This window comes from Tiliqua scincoides, chromosome 6, assembly GCF_035046505.1.
Source record: "Tiliqua scincoides isolate rTilSci1 chromosome 6, rTilSci1.hap2, whole genome shotgun sequence".
Taxonomy (NCBI): domain Eukaryota; kingdom Metazoa; phylum Chordata; class Lepidosauria; order Squamata; family Scincidae; genus Tiliqua; species Tiliqua scincoides.
In genome coordinates, this window is record NC_089826.1 from 87,081,624 (window position 1) to 87,096,874 (window position 15,251).

Consider the following 15,251-nt stretch of genomic DNA (forward strand, 5'->3'; position numbering starts at 1 on the left):
GTGAAGTCCCTTATACACAGAACAATACCTGCCAACTTTCCCTATTCCCCTAATAAAACTCCATCCCACACTAATTTCCCCCACAAACTTCAACATGGGTCGCTCCTGTGGCTTGGTCACAACCTGTGCAAATGCTGAGTTGCAAACCAGTCTGAAGTCCGCAAAAAAGCCACCTGCCTTTTTAAAAGAATAAACTTTTGGTGTAGGGAAGGAGCAGAGAATCAAATGAGCAACTAGTTGTGGACACAGACAGATCCCTCAGGTTTGGAGGAGCAACTTCTTCCATTTGTGTCTTGAGAACAAGACATGAAAGAGACACCCAGTATATGTGTGAACACAAACACACACACGCATACACACAATCTCTCTCTATAGAGAAAATGAATGGCGGCCCCAGTCATATTTAACAAGAGGAGAAAAACACTGCCTAAATGGACAGAAGGTCTGGTCTAGAGGGTAGAGCCTCCATTAGCCCGAGGATAACATCAGAAGGTTGCCAGTTGGAGGACACCAGCAGCTCCCTAAACGGCTGAGAATGGCGAGACCTTGAAGTAGCTGACAAGCACAGCTGAGTGATTCCACCTGCTCTTGGTGTGAGCAAGAAGCATCTTGGCTGCCCTCCATGTCAGAGATGGAGCTGCTTGTCAGTCTGTGTGGGAGAACTGGAGGCCAGAAATGAGACCAAACCAGGAAGATCCATTCTGAAATGTTGTTGGTTCTTGAAAGAGAGAACCTCTATGATTGTAAAAATGCCCTTGAGGGATTTAGAAATGCCTGCCTGTGTAAACCGCCTTGAATACAGTCAGAGGAGTAATCCGATGACCAGAAAGATAATCACAAAACAGTTTCCTCTCTGTGCAAACTCAATGCTTGAGATATTGATATTTTATTATCATCTGTTTTGACATGTTATAGTCAAGGTTGTGTCTTTTTTTTTTTTTTACTGTGTTTCTTCTGGTCATATATCATGTTATAGCTTAGGGCTAAGATAAATAAAACCAAAGTAAGCCTGCTCTGCTCTCCTCTGCTCCTAGCACTTAGACATCCAATAGGGGCTTAAACACAATGCTAGCTCCTCTTTTCTTTCAAAAATTGTTGCTTTATACTATTTTGACCAGGTCTGTAGCATAACCATCTTTCCCCATCCCTGCATGCTATTTCCACAAGGCATTTTAGTGATATGCATTTTTAGCTTCTTCCAGATCTGGCCTGGCATCACAGCTGCACCCACACAGCAGTAATGCTGTACTGGAATGTTCCATAAATATTTGATTGCCCCTTGATGTGTGCTTTGCATGAGAAACATTTTAAAGTGGGGAGAAAAGGTGAAGACTACCAAGTCTGGTGATTTTTTTTCCAGCTGAGAAACATAGAATGTCGGGGTATATTTCCTTCTGCACCTTACCCTTGCTTATAGATACTATTAATGATGAAGAAACTTTTTAAAGAAGGTTGCAAAAGGCATTAATTAGGAAAAATTGCTTTACATTAGTTGTGAAGCATTAGAGGGCATCTAAAGGAATTTCCCACTCTAGAGCTACATTTTGTTGGGTTGCATTTATAACAACCAATATAATACTAAAAATGTTCACAGGTACCTACAAAATTGTCATGTGTGAATGTGACGGGTAAGTGTTTGAACACTCATATATCATACAGTCAGGACAGCACACTCCCTACTGAATGTGCACTTGCTGCCAACTCCAGGGTTATTACTGTGCAATGACACACCTTCAGGTAGGACCAACATCACAGTTTTATAAGAAATTCCAGAAAGTTCCCCAAAATGGTCAGCTAACACTATCTGTCTTTTTTCTCCCAAAGGTCTTCTCCTTGGGAGCATCATCCTTGGACCTCTTTTTTTGTTTAATGTAACAGCAATTTTCAACAATTGTGCCGCAGTACAGTGGTGTGCCACAAATGGGCCACAGGTGTGCTTCAGGAATTGGGGGGGGGGTGTCATTTATTGGTAGAGCCATTGGAGGATGTGAGTGCCCCCCACTGGCAGTAAGGTGTGCCTTGTCAATTTTAAAAAAACCTGATGGTGTGCCATGACAATTTTAAAGCCTTAACAGTGCCATAAGATTAAAAAGGCTGAAACTCACTAACATGTAGCAGATTTTCAACCTGATCCTGCATATGTTTACATGGAAATTAATCCTACTTTTTCAGTGGGACTTATCTCTAAGAAAAAGTACAAAGTCCTCTGGCATCCTGAAGACTACACATATTTATTGTTGTACATAAGTTCTGGTGGATGAGAGTCCACTTCATTAAATTAGCTCTAACCCAGTGTTACAGGTACCACCAGTGGTACTTGAGGTGGTATTTGGTGGTACTTGCAGGGTCCCTGGACCCCTTCCCAGCAGTAAGACCAGGAACATGATACAACAAAGAGCTGTAGGAGGCTTGGCTCAGCAGGCAAAGCTCCAAAGTATGCTTTTCCATGCTCGAAAAAGCCCTGCCATCCACCCTGAGCCTCTTACTGGTGTTTACTGTGTTGCATTTGGCCTCCCAACCCAGAACTAACTGGTGATGATTTCACTGTCAGTTACTTCTGGTGGCACTTTGAACAAGTGAACCATGTGAAGTGGTAAAGCGAAGGATAAATATTGAGAAACACTGCTCTAATCCATAAACATAAGTCACAATAATAAACCTGTTCATTTTCAGAGTGTCACAAAGACTGTTTTGCTGCAACAGTCCACCAAAGCTGCCTTGAGAATTATTCCTTGCCAAGTGAACATGAATTAGAATGAACTGTTTGGCAGGTATGGGGTGCTCAGTGAATTACCAAATGTCAGATGTGTTTTTCCAAGTCCTCTACATGAGCAAATGGGTTGCTCAAATGACCTCCAATAAATAAAGAGGTCTCACTGACTAGAGAACTGTTATAGCCAGGTTGGCAAGTATTTGCTACAAATGGTTGCATATGCAATGAATAAATTACTAGCATGGCTTTTTGAACAGCAATTCCCCAGTCCAATTTTCCACTGAGGCTTTAACAAAATTCAATCAATTCCACTGCTCATTGGACAAAGAGGCTGTAGCAAGCTGGTATTAATATTTATTACATTTGTATCCAACCCTTCTTCAGAGGAAAATGGAGTGAGTCTCAGAGACTGTGACTGCCCCAGGGTTACCCAGTGAACTTTGTGGCCAAGTGGGGATTTGTAGGCATATATCTCCGGTCTAACCCCAGCATTCTCTCAATTACATACTGGTTCTTTTTATAAAAACACAGTTCTTTATTATAGGCATATTGTAATAGGCTTATTGGTAACCCATATATGTCAATGACCAAAGTTGCTCATCACACATGCTGCAGATAACAAAATGTGCAGAACTTTGCATCTGTGGTGAAATTTCCTACTTTTCCTTTATTTTGTGCATATTTTCCTACTTATTTAGAACTTTCTATCACAGTGGACACTTCTGTGACATCTCAGCATCCTAAGGGGGCTGCTAAGTCATCCAGATGCAATGGCCATTGTTCCTTTGCCATTGTTCAAGCATCTCCTTGCACAACCAACTAAAAACAACTGAGCCAGTTCCTTGTACCACAAAATCCACCTATTTCCAGGAACAGTAAATTCAAGTGCCTCAGAGGACCCCTCCCAGTATCCAATCCCACAAGTAAAGCAGGGTTAATGCTCACAGGTTATAAAAAGCAGCATCCCACACACACCCCATTGGTACATTAGTCCAGGTTCAACGTTGGAAGCATGTTGCTTCAGGGAGGGCGGCTTGCCTGCCCACCTTGCTCACAGGGGGACCTACCCACTGAAGTGTGACTACCAGGCCCAGGTTCCCAGAACAGCATAAGTAGAGCAGGGAACACAGCCAGTAAGATACTTCATGATAAGTTTTATTTTCCACTGGCCTTTTAGCATCCTTGGCAAACCCCCAACCCCACACACTGTTTTTGTCTTGTTTTACTCCTGCAACTTCCCTTCCATTGATTGTCTTGATCCACTGTAGCAACTTCTAAATAAATGCCTTCTTACAGTTTCATCTATCTGGTCTCAATGCACTCCAGAGGCAGCAGATTGCCACATCTCTCAGACTATTACTTTCCACTACTGTTTAGTTTTAAGGGAACCCTTGACTTGCGGGGATCTCAGCATTAAAGGGAGAGAGGTTTACTCCAGGCAGTTTCTTTCTGTCTAACTTCCTAGTCTGGAGTAGTGCCAACAACGTACTTTTTGCAGTTTGTCCCCATTTAAAGGGAAAAGTGGGAGCAGGGAGGTCAGTGCCAGTCTTGAGGCACTGTGCCTACTCTGCCTGTTATCCCTACCTGAACTCATATGCAGATACAACTGCATATTCACTAAACATCCACTAAAATTGGGTGTTGGGAGAGTTAGGACAGACAAAAGAAAATATTTCTTTACTCAGCGTGTGGTCGGTCTGTGGAACTCCTTGCCACAGGATGTGGTGACGGCATCTGGCCCGGACGTCTTTAAAAGGGGATTGGACAAGTTTCTGGAGGAAAAATCCATTACGGGGTACAAGCCATGATGTGTATGCACAACCTCCTGATTTTAGAAATGGGCTACATCAGATGCAAGGGAGGGCACCAGGATGCAGATTTCTTGTTATCTGGTGTGCTCCCCGGGACATCCGGTGGGCCACTGTGAGATACAGGAGGCTGGACTAGATGGGCCTATGGCCTGATCCAGTGGGGCTGTTCTTATGTTCTCATATTGCATATAGGATAGTTAGATATAGAACATCTCTAGGTACAAAACCTAACAGTAAGAGCTGGTAAGAATCCTGCAGGAAGTTCTGCTGTTGAAAGCTCCATTGTGATGAATGAGAGCTATTCAAGAACATGGTGGGTTCTTTAGTACAGCATCCATTCATTTCAAAGGGACTGCACAGAACTACACATTAGTGGGCTTATGGTGGGGAAAACAAGAATGTTCTTGTATAGTTTTTTTCATTACTGAGAGCTTGTACAAGAAAAATCACCCATTTCCTTTCAGAGATGGCGATTTGTACAGGGACACTAGAGTTCTCTTGTCAGCTTCTGTTAACTCCACTCTCAATGAAGTTTGCACAAGATAATGCACAGATGAACTATTTCCAATTTTTCTTGTTTTGAAGCAAGATTTTGTCCTTGGCACTAAGACGGAAGAGGGAAATAAAAATCTAGGAATGCTTTTATGCACACTAGACGTCTTGAGAAAAAGTTTCCCTATAAGGCGTCAGGAGGTCTGTGAAAATTCATAGTAATATGAAATACAGAAAACATTTTTAAAAAAAGAACTGTGCCAAGAGTCTACCAATTTTTATACTCTTGCTTAAATTGTAACTAAAACCAGGTTACTTGACTGCGGGCAATAGAACAGGACTAGATTAGATTATATGCAGGAAAAACTCAATGTAACTGGATCTCTATTCAGACAAAAAAGTAAACTCAGCTCCCCTTCCACAAGTGGAATATTCAGTGTTACATCATGTATTAAAATCCTGCAAATTATTTTCCTACGAAGATACAACATGGCAAAAAAAATGCCTGAAGTTTGGGGGTGGGAGAGTAACATTTTTCCCCCAGAGCATCGATCAACTGGCTTTCCAAGGTTTCTTCCAATCCAGACCAACCCCCTTAAGCTTCCATCTAAACAAATCAATGTTGGCAAAAGAATTTTAAACCATGGAGACAGGATTCCTCCTCACATACAAACACACAATGGATTTCTTTCCTTCCGCTGCAGTGAAAAGGGTTAGTTGTAAGATGGATGTGAATATTTCTTCCAAATGATATTTGAAACAGCTACAGTAAATCAGCTGCACAGCATCTGAATCCTCCACTTACCACAAACATAGAGGGGAGGGGGGAAGAGAGATGGCAAGGAAAAAGTGAAATGCTAAGTACAGTAAATAGAACACTGTCCTACTTTTTTATTTTGAACTCTACAAACATGTAACTATCTATGCCACTTAGGCCTCTGAAACTGAACATAAACTTTTCTTGAAGTCTTAGGTTATCTGGGGAGCCTTTTTTCTTGCCCAAATGTGAACTTATGCTGGTGTATATTATGTACTTTAAAATCCTTTATAAAATCTACAGACTTTACCTGGTGTATGCTATGTACCATACACAACTCTCAATTTTTATTCCACCTGCCCAAACACACAGAAAAATACTGGATGTATGCTATTTTCAGTTGAAGACTTGATTATTTCTTCAAATTGCTGCAAAAAGACATTGTTAAGTACAACTGACTTCTGATTAAGCATGGTTAGAATCAAGCCATACACTTCATTTACTTCTAAACACATTAGAAAGTAAAGCCCCTTGAATTTAGTGGAACTTAGTGAGTAAACAAACATAGGATTGAGCTGAATGACTGCAATCCTATCAGCATTTAGGATTAGAATTACTTAATTAAAATTTATAGCCTGATTCCAAGGTGTTATCATAAAGTTCAACTCAATTCAAGGTTGCTTACTCCCCGCCCCCCAAAAAAGCAAAACAAGGTTTCCAAACCCAGAATACTAAAGCTACAATCCTAAACATGCTTCTTTAGAAGGAAACCCCCCTGATGTAAATGACTTCCTTCCAGAAAACAGGCATAAATCCATGGTTCTCTCTGTGTGTGTTTTGTTTTGACACACTATTGAAAACAAATTCTTATGCAACAATTCTGCTTGTGTTCAGAATTTCCCACAAAATCCAGTAAAAATGAGAGTAAAGGAATTGGGAAACGGTACAGATCTGTACATAATAGGCTACTATGTATATGCTTTTAACAATAATAGTCAATGGGACTTACCCTCAGGTAAATGTGGATAGGATGCAGTCTTTGGAACGTAAGGAGAATTTTTTTAATTAGATCAGCAACTGCTTTGGAGAGTTAGGAGGATTTTTCTTTACTTTAAATAATTTTTTAAACTTATTGTAAACTTTCAATTTTCTTAATTGATATTTTGTCAGAAGGAGGTAGGTGTTCCATATTTTCCTGACATCATTTCCAGGTAAATGACATCACTTCTGGTGGGTCCCGAGAGATTGTCATTTTGAAACGATGGTTCCCAACCCCTTGGTCCACAGACCACAGGTGGTCTGCAACGTCTCAGAAGAAAAAGATCCCTTTTGATCACCTCCAGTGTCTCTGAGCAAGAGCTGCCCCATGGGCTACCAAATTTAATTGTATTTTTTGCATATAGTAACATGGGGTGGGGGTTGCATATGGTCCACAATAATTCCAATGGTCCATGGGAAACTAAAGGTTTAAAACCACTGTTCTAAAAGGTGCATCCCGGTGCTAAAACGTTTGAGAACTGCTGCCACATAGAGTATGTGACGTAGATTTTTTTAAAAAGAAATCTATGTCCCATTTTGACTGCATATTGTGTTGGGGGGGGAAGAGAGAGAAATCTGAACATGGGCAAATTGTTGCTCAAGAATTCTGCCTTCCAATTAATGCCTGTCCACATTTTTATAAACTGCAAGAAGAGTCTAGATTCCAACACACACACAGTCTTGGCAAGCACTGTGCAAGAAATCCTAGCAGCTGGCCTCCCTGCTCAGGGATTTTGGGAAGTTCCTGAGAGAAAAGCCTAGTACACACACACACACACACACACACACACACAGAGGGAGAGGACACACACACACACACCATCAACCTGTTTGTGTGATTTTTGTTTTGTTAAAATGAGAAATAGCTTTAAAAAAAAGAAAGAATTAAAGTTAATTGCATATTGTTTACTTTATTGTTACTTCCCATTCTGATTGCATCTTATGTTGGGGGGAATCTAAATCCCCAGGAAATGGTTGCTCAGGAATTCTGCCTTAATGCCTGTCCAGGTTTCCATGAACTGCAAAGGGGTCTCTATTCCAACACAAAGACACAGAGTCCTGGCAGGCAGGTAGGCGAGCTGTCTGCAACAGCCATCCTGACCTCTTCTGTGCTCAGGGATCTGGGGAAGTTCCTGAGAGAGAAAAGCCCAGAAATACACACACACTTTCTCTCAATCAGTTTGTGTGTTTTTCGTTTTGTTTTTGTAAAAATGAAAAGTAGCTGTTTAAAAAAAAAGTTAAAGTTAATTGCACAGAGCAGTGCTTTTCAACCTTTTTCCATCTCACAGCACACTGACAAGGCACTAAAATACTCAAGGCACACCATCAGTTTTCTGACAACTGACAAGGCACACCACACTGCTGAAAGGAGGGGGGCTCACATCCCCCATTGTCCCTACTTAAATGACCTGCTCCCAAATTTGTGTGGCACACCTGTGGGCCCCTCACAGCACAGCAGTTGAGAATGGCTGGCATAGAGTATTGTTTCAGAGTCCACTAACAGGCATGTCTACTCAGAAGTCAGTCCCATTGTGTTCCATGGGATAAACTCCCAGGTAAGTATGGCTAGGATGGCAGCCTATGAGCCCAAACCATGGCACATCTACTCAGAAGTCAGTCCCATTGTGTTCTATGGGTTGTACCCCCAAGTAAGTGCGGCTAGGATAGCAGAAATCAACCCTAGGCATGCCTATTCAGAGGTCAGTCCCATTCTAGTCAATGGGGCTTATTCCCAGGTAAGTGTGGCCAGGATGGCAGCCTTAGAGCCCAACCCTAGACCTGTCAGTTCCATTAAACTCAATGGGGCTCACTCTCAGGTAAGTGTGGCCAGGATGGCAGCCTCAGAGCCCAACCCTAGACCTGTCAGTTCCACTAAACTCAATGGGGCTCACTCCCAGGTAAGTGTGGCCAGGATGGCAGCCTCAGAGCCCAACCCTAGACCTGTCAGTTCCATTAAACTCAATGGGGCTCACTCCCAGGTAAGTGTGGCCAGGATGGCAGCCTCAGAGCCCAACCCTAGACCTGTCAGTTCCATTAAACTCAATGGGGCTCACTCTCAGGTAAGTGTGGCCAGGATGGCAGCCTCAGAGCCCTGCCCTAGACCTGTCAGTTTCACTAAACACAATGGGGCTCACTCCCAGGTAAGTGTGGCCAGGATGGCAGCCTCAGAGCCCAACCCTAGACCTGTCAGTTCCATTAAACTCAATGGGGCTCACTCCCAGGTAAGTGTGGCCAGGATGGCAGCCTCAGAGCCCAGCCCTAGACCTGTCAGTTCCATTAAACTCAATGGGGCTCACTCTCAGGTAAGAGTGGCCAGGATGGCAGCCTCAGAGCCCAGCCCTAGACCTGTCAGTTCCATTAAACTCAATGGGGCTCACTCTCAGGTAAGTGTGGCCAGGATGGCAGCCTCAGAGCCCAGCCCTAGACCTGTCAGTTCCACTAAACTCAATGGGGCTCACTCTCAGGTAAGAGTGGCCAGGATGGCAGCCTCAGAGCCCAGCCCTAGACCTGTCAGTTCCATTAAACTCAATGGGGCTCACTCTCAGGTAAGTGTGGCCAGGATGGCAGCCTTAGAGCCCAACCCTAGACCTGTCAGTTCCACTAAACTCAATGGGGCTCACTCCCAGGTAAGTGTGGGCAGGATAAAGTCCTGAGGAGCCCAGCCCGGGCCTATGGCTACTCAGAAGTCAGCCCCACTGCAGTGAACGGGGCTTCCTCGCAGGTAAGTGCAGGCAGGATGACAGCTCTAAGAGCCCAACCCCAGGCCTCTGCCTACCCAGGAGTCAGCCCCCTTGCAGCCAGTGGGCCTTACTCCCGGGTGAGCGGGCAGCTGCGAGAGCGCAGCGGGGCTGACTGGCGAGGCCTGGGAGCGCGCAGGACGCGCGGAGCCTCCCCGCCCGGCCCGGCCCGGCCCGGCCCGCTCCGCTCACCTGCAGCGAGGGCGCAGAGGCCGCAGACCAGCAGGCCCCTGAGCACGGCGCCCATCTTCTCGCGTCGCGCCTCACCGGCAGCGCCCCCGCCGCCCGCTCATGCTTCCTCGGCGGCGCGAGGCGAGGCGACGCGGCGCGGCCCGCGCTCCTGGCTCAGCAGGGCCGCCGCGCCCTCCCCCGGCGCGGGGGGCGCGGCGAGGGCCGCCGCGCGCCTCCCTCCGCCATGGCCGCCTCCGCCAGCCCGCGGCTCCGCTCCGCTCTGCGCCGAGCCGCGCCGAGCTCTCCTCCTCCTCCTCCTCCTCCGAGGAAGGCAGGCAGGCGCAGGAGCCCCGCCCTCTGCCGGCGCCGCCTCCCCGGTCCCCGCAGCGCAGCCCAGCGCACGCAACGCAGCCCCCGTCCGAGGAGCCCTGCCTGGGCTCGCTCTCTCACGCGCGCCCGTGTGAACAGCGCGCACCCTCCAGTCCTGCCACACACTCACAGGGAGCGAGCCCCGCGGACCGGACTGGGGCTTGCTCCTGAGGAGCCCTGTCTGGACTGGGCTCTCTCACACTCACACTCACACACACCCCAGCCCTGCCACACACTCACAGGGGAGCAAGCCCCACTGGCTGGAGTGGGACTTGCTTCTGAGGAGACCCGCCAGCACTGGGCTCTCTTCCACTCACACTCACACACACCTGCATGCACAACATCCTCCCAGTCCTACCCACACACTCACAGGGGAGCAAGCCCCACTGACTGGAGTGGGACTTGCTTCTGAGGAGACCTGCCAGCACTGGGCTCTCTTCCACTCACACTCACACACACCTGCATGCACAACATCCTCCCAGTCCTACCCACACACTCACAGGGGAGCAAGCCCCACTGACTGGAGTGGGACTTGCTTCTGAGGAGACCTGCCAGCACTGGGGTCTCTTCCACTCACACTCACACACACCTGCATGCACAACATCCTCCCAGTCCTACCCACACACTCACAGGGGAGCAAGCCCCACTGACTGGAGTGGGACTTGCTTCTGAGGAGACCTGCCAGCACTGGGGTCTCTTCCACTCACACACACCTGCATGCACAACATCCTCCCAGTCCTACCCACACACTCACAGGGGAGCAAGCCCCACTGGCTGGAGTGGGACTTACTTCTGAGGAGACCCGCCAGCACTGGGCTCTCTTTTTCGCTCACATGCACAAACACACATACACCTGCATGCACAACACACACACACACACACACCGCAGTCCTACCCACTGACTAGAGTGCGGCTTGCTTCTGAGGAGACCTGCTTGGATTGGCTCTCTTTCTCACACACACACACAGAAATGCCTGCATGCACAACGCACACACAGTCCTATTCACCACTTCCTGGGGAGCAACAGCCCCCGCTGACTAGGATGGAGAACCTACCTGGGATTGGACTGGTGCACACACACACAGATGGAGGCAGTAGCCCTGTCCATGCACTTTCAGGGGAGTGACTAGAATAGGACTTGCTTATGAGGAGACCTGCCTGGGATTGAGCCCATACACACAGCAATCCTGTCCACACACTTGCAGGGGAGCAAGAGCCCCACAGTCTAGCATGGGACTTGCTTCTGAGTAGACATGCCTGCCTGGGATTGGGTGCTCTCTCCCTCTCTCTCTCTCTCTCTCTCACACACACACACACACACACAAACAACAATCCTATCCACACACTTGCATGGGACTAAGATCCCCATTGATTAGAATGGGACCTGCTTCTGCCTAGGACTGAGCTGTGTCTCGTGCACACACCCAAGTGCACACAACTGCTCTTTCCAGCTCTAAAGCAGGGCTTGCAGACTGTGGGCAGGTGGGCAGCACCCCCACCACAGCTCTGACACGCAGCACCTTCCCCAGGGAAAGGGGAAACAGTCCCTGGTGGCACATTCCTGAGGGACTCATTTCCCTCTCTCTTTTTTTTCAGAAAGCAGTAATCAGACCTTCCTTGGCGGCAGAACATGTAGCAGGACCTGGGAAGTGTCGGGACTACTTTCAGGAACACACACACAGCCAGAGCACAAAGGAGGCCAGTGAAGGCTGCTCCTTTGCCCAGGTGAATACGGAGCCCTGGATGGAGGCAGCCGGAAGGTTGCCCAGAAAGCTGCCAGTTGGATCTTCTGTTGCTATTCAATTTTGGTGGTGGACATTCTGGTGGTAGCAATGCACAACAGTTTGACAGGGGTGGGCAGCCCACCAGACAGCAGCACAGGGTCCATAGACAAGAATGCATTGCTAATGCAACAAATTTCCTCTCTCTTTTTCCTTAGGAATGTTGGCTGACCACCTTACAAACCTCAGTCCTTTTTGTCTTGCAAGAGGGCTTCTGTAGCCAGCTAAGGGAAACTTTGTGTTCAGTGTTTGTACGTGTACCTGTGTTGTTGTTTACAGCTGCAAATTTGCAAAAGAGGTAAGAATGCACTTTGGAAATAAAGTGCTCCAAATCTGAGAGTCAGGATTTGCTGTACTGTTGAGGATACACTTGGTGCCAAACCTAGTTTTGTGGTCATGAAGCATGCAGGTGGGATCTAAGACCTGGGAAGCAAGTCCTGGATTCAAATGTTGCCTCATCACAAAGTCAGTAAGTGAGCGTAGGAAACCTGCTGTTCTCTAGAACAGTGATTTTCAACCAGTATGCTGTGGCCCTTTGGTGTGTTGTGAAAGGTCCAAAGGTATGCATAGTGGTTGAAAATTGCTGAAAAACTCTTCCAGGTTCTGTGTCTCTGTTTTTAGGGCAACTGCCTGTAGTAATGAATCATTTGTCCCTCTTCCTCCTCCAACAAATTCAGCAGAGAAAGAGGGACAATTTGTTACTAGACCAGTGGTTCTCACACATTTAGCACCGGGACCCACTTTTTAGAATGAGAATCTTGTCAGGACCCACCGGAGTCATGCCAGAAGTGGCATCATCAAACTGGAAAATTTTTAACAATCCTAGGCTGCAATCCTACGCACACTTACCCAGGAGTAAGTCCCATTTACTATCATTGTTAAAAGAATATACATAGTAGCTTGTTAAAAGTACAGGTCTGTAACATTTCCCCAAATGCAGTCACAGACCAGGGTAGCATCGTCTGATATATTAAAAATAAAATATTGAAATGAATAGGGACCCACCTGAAATCGGCTCGTGACCCACCTAGTGGGTTCCAACCCACAGTTTGAGAAACACTGTACTAGACAGTTGCTCTAGAAACAGATGCGCTATCTGGAAGAGTCACCCAGAAGCCAGAAGTGACATCACAAGAGGCAAAGACCATAGAGGTCAGTGCACCATGAGAAAAGTGTTGAAAAGTGCTGCTCTAGAATTGTCATGCCCTTCAACATAGTAACAATAATACTGACCTACCTTGCAGGGGTTTTATAAACAATTATTGGTTCATTAGAAGAGAAATCCACAGTCCAGACCTTTATTAGGGGTAACAAAAAAGTAGCAAGAAAAGCAGTTCTGTGTGTGAACTACTGTACATATTTCTGCTAAGCAGTGGTTCTCTTTTAGCATTGAGACCCACTTTTCAGAATGACAATCTGTCAGGACCCACTGGAAGTGGTGTCATTACAGGAGGGCAGGAGGTCTGGTCTAGAGGGTAGAGCCTCCGTTTGCCTGAAGATAACGTCCGCAGGTCGCCAGTTCGAGGCCACCGGCACCGTGCGACCTTGAAGCAGCTGACAAGCTGAGCCGAGTTATTCCATCTGCTCTGAGCATGGGAGATGGAGGCCAGAATGTGAAACCAGATCAGAAAGAAACATCTGAAATGTTGTGGTTCTTAAAAGATAGAACCTTCTTTCAATTGTAAAAAAATCCCTACGGGGATTTAAATACCCTGCCTATGTTACCTGTATTATTATTATTATTATTATTATTATTATTATTATTATTATTAACCTAGAGCAGGGGTGTCCAAAGTTTTTGGCAGGAGGGCCACATCATCTCTCCGACACTGTGTCAGGGGCCAGGGAAAAAAGGATTAATTTACATTTAAAATTTGAATAAATTTACATACATTTACATAAATGTATATATTAAAGATGAACTTCTATGAATGAATGAAGGTCTTGCAATAGCTCAAGGCCTATAAAAGGCCTTGCACAAAGTAAGGTTGGCTTTTCCTTTGCTGCTGCTACTGCATCATAGATGTGAAACAGCAAGCAGTGGAGGAAGCGCTCATCCCACAGCTCATGCAAGAGGTCAAGCAGTCGCCCTCACACTGAGAGCAGTTGCGTTGGGCCAGTGTGGGCTTCAGCAAATTTCTAGAGGGCCAGAGGCTCATTGTAGACTAGGGGCTCCCTGAGGGCCGCATTGGGAGACTTTGAGGGCCGCAAGTGGCCCCAGGGCCAGGGTTTGGGCACCTCTGACCTAGAGTGATGTTATGGCCAGAAGTGACATCATCAAGCAGGAAAATTGTTAACAATCCTAGGCTGCAATCCTTGCCATACTTACCCAGGAGTAAGTAACTCTTTGCGCTGGCCTCCCTGACTCTGAAGTCGGCGCACAAGTCTGAAGTGACTTGTGCTGGCCTAACCCGGGGGGGGGGGGGTTAGGATTGTACTCTTGGGGCTCAATCCTAAATTGCACTGGAAGTAGGCAGGACAGCGGGCCTGCGCTGCATCCAGTGTAAGTTTGGGGTCAAAAGTAGCATAGCCCAAAGGAAGGGGAAACATTTCCCCTTACCTCATGTCCCGCTGCAGCATCCCTGAGGCAGCATTCTCACTAGGCCTCATGATAGAACCAGCCCTGACTGTTTGCAGACATAATACACAACGTGCACATGAGAGCATTTTACCTTCCCTGCACCATATCTTGGGTGGTTTGCTACCTGCTCTGAAATCCCATCTCAATGAAAATGAAGGGAAGTAGCACTGATTTTAAAATAAAACCCTGCTCTCTTATTGATTACCACTCATATTCGTGGGTAGAACAGTTCAGAGGTTCAAAGTCTGAGACTGAAACTGTGCCAAAGAGAACCAAGAGAATCATTTGCAGGACCAGTTTAGGAAATTCTGGAAGCCTTTCTTTGTGAAGGAAAGAAAAACTGGTTTTTTGCTCTTGTATTCCCAGGAATACAGGTTATCTCTTGCCCCCCACCCCCGAATTGTAATTCTCTAATTACACTGATAGTTGCAGAACAACTTGAATTTTTCTTTAAAATACAAAGGTGCTAAATAAGTCTACAAAATTGCAAATATATAAATAAAAAATATACAAACTTTTCTGATGGTTACCTTACTGATTATTTTGATTAGAGTAGTCCCATTTAAAGCACTTCAAAAACAACAGTTATTGATTTATCTTTTGAGAAGATGGCACTTAATTTTGATTGGACTTATTTAAAAAGCAAATGTATTTACTAGAGTGCTGGAGGAATTCAACTGTTGTGTTGTTCTTACCTGGAATCTCTAGGAAGCCACACATAAAAGATAATTAAACTCTTCCAAAGAGCAGGATGAAAACTGGAGTGATTGGCTTAATAAGTATTAATGGTTATATAAATA

At 46.0% G+C, this 15,251-nt stretch overlaps 1 protein-coding gene across 1 annotated transcript in view; it reads right to left on the reverse strand.

The window, feature by feature from the left end:
• The window catches only part of LRP6 (LDL receptor related protein 6), a 95,439-nt gene extending 85,616 nt beyond the window's left edge, over positions 1-9,823 (reverse strand). Inside the window, exon 1 of the mRNA XM_066632870.1 lies at positions 9,742-9,823. Within this exon, the coding sequence (XP_066488967.1) occupies positions 9,742-9,796 (55 nt within the window). The 5' untranslated portion in view covers positions 9,797-9,823. The remainder of the gene's footprint in view (positions 1-9,741) is intronic.
• Positions 9,824-15,251: the final 5,428 nt, after the last annotated feature.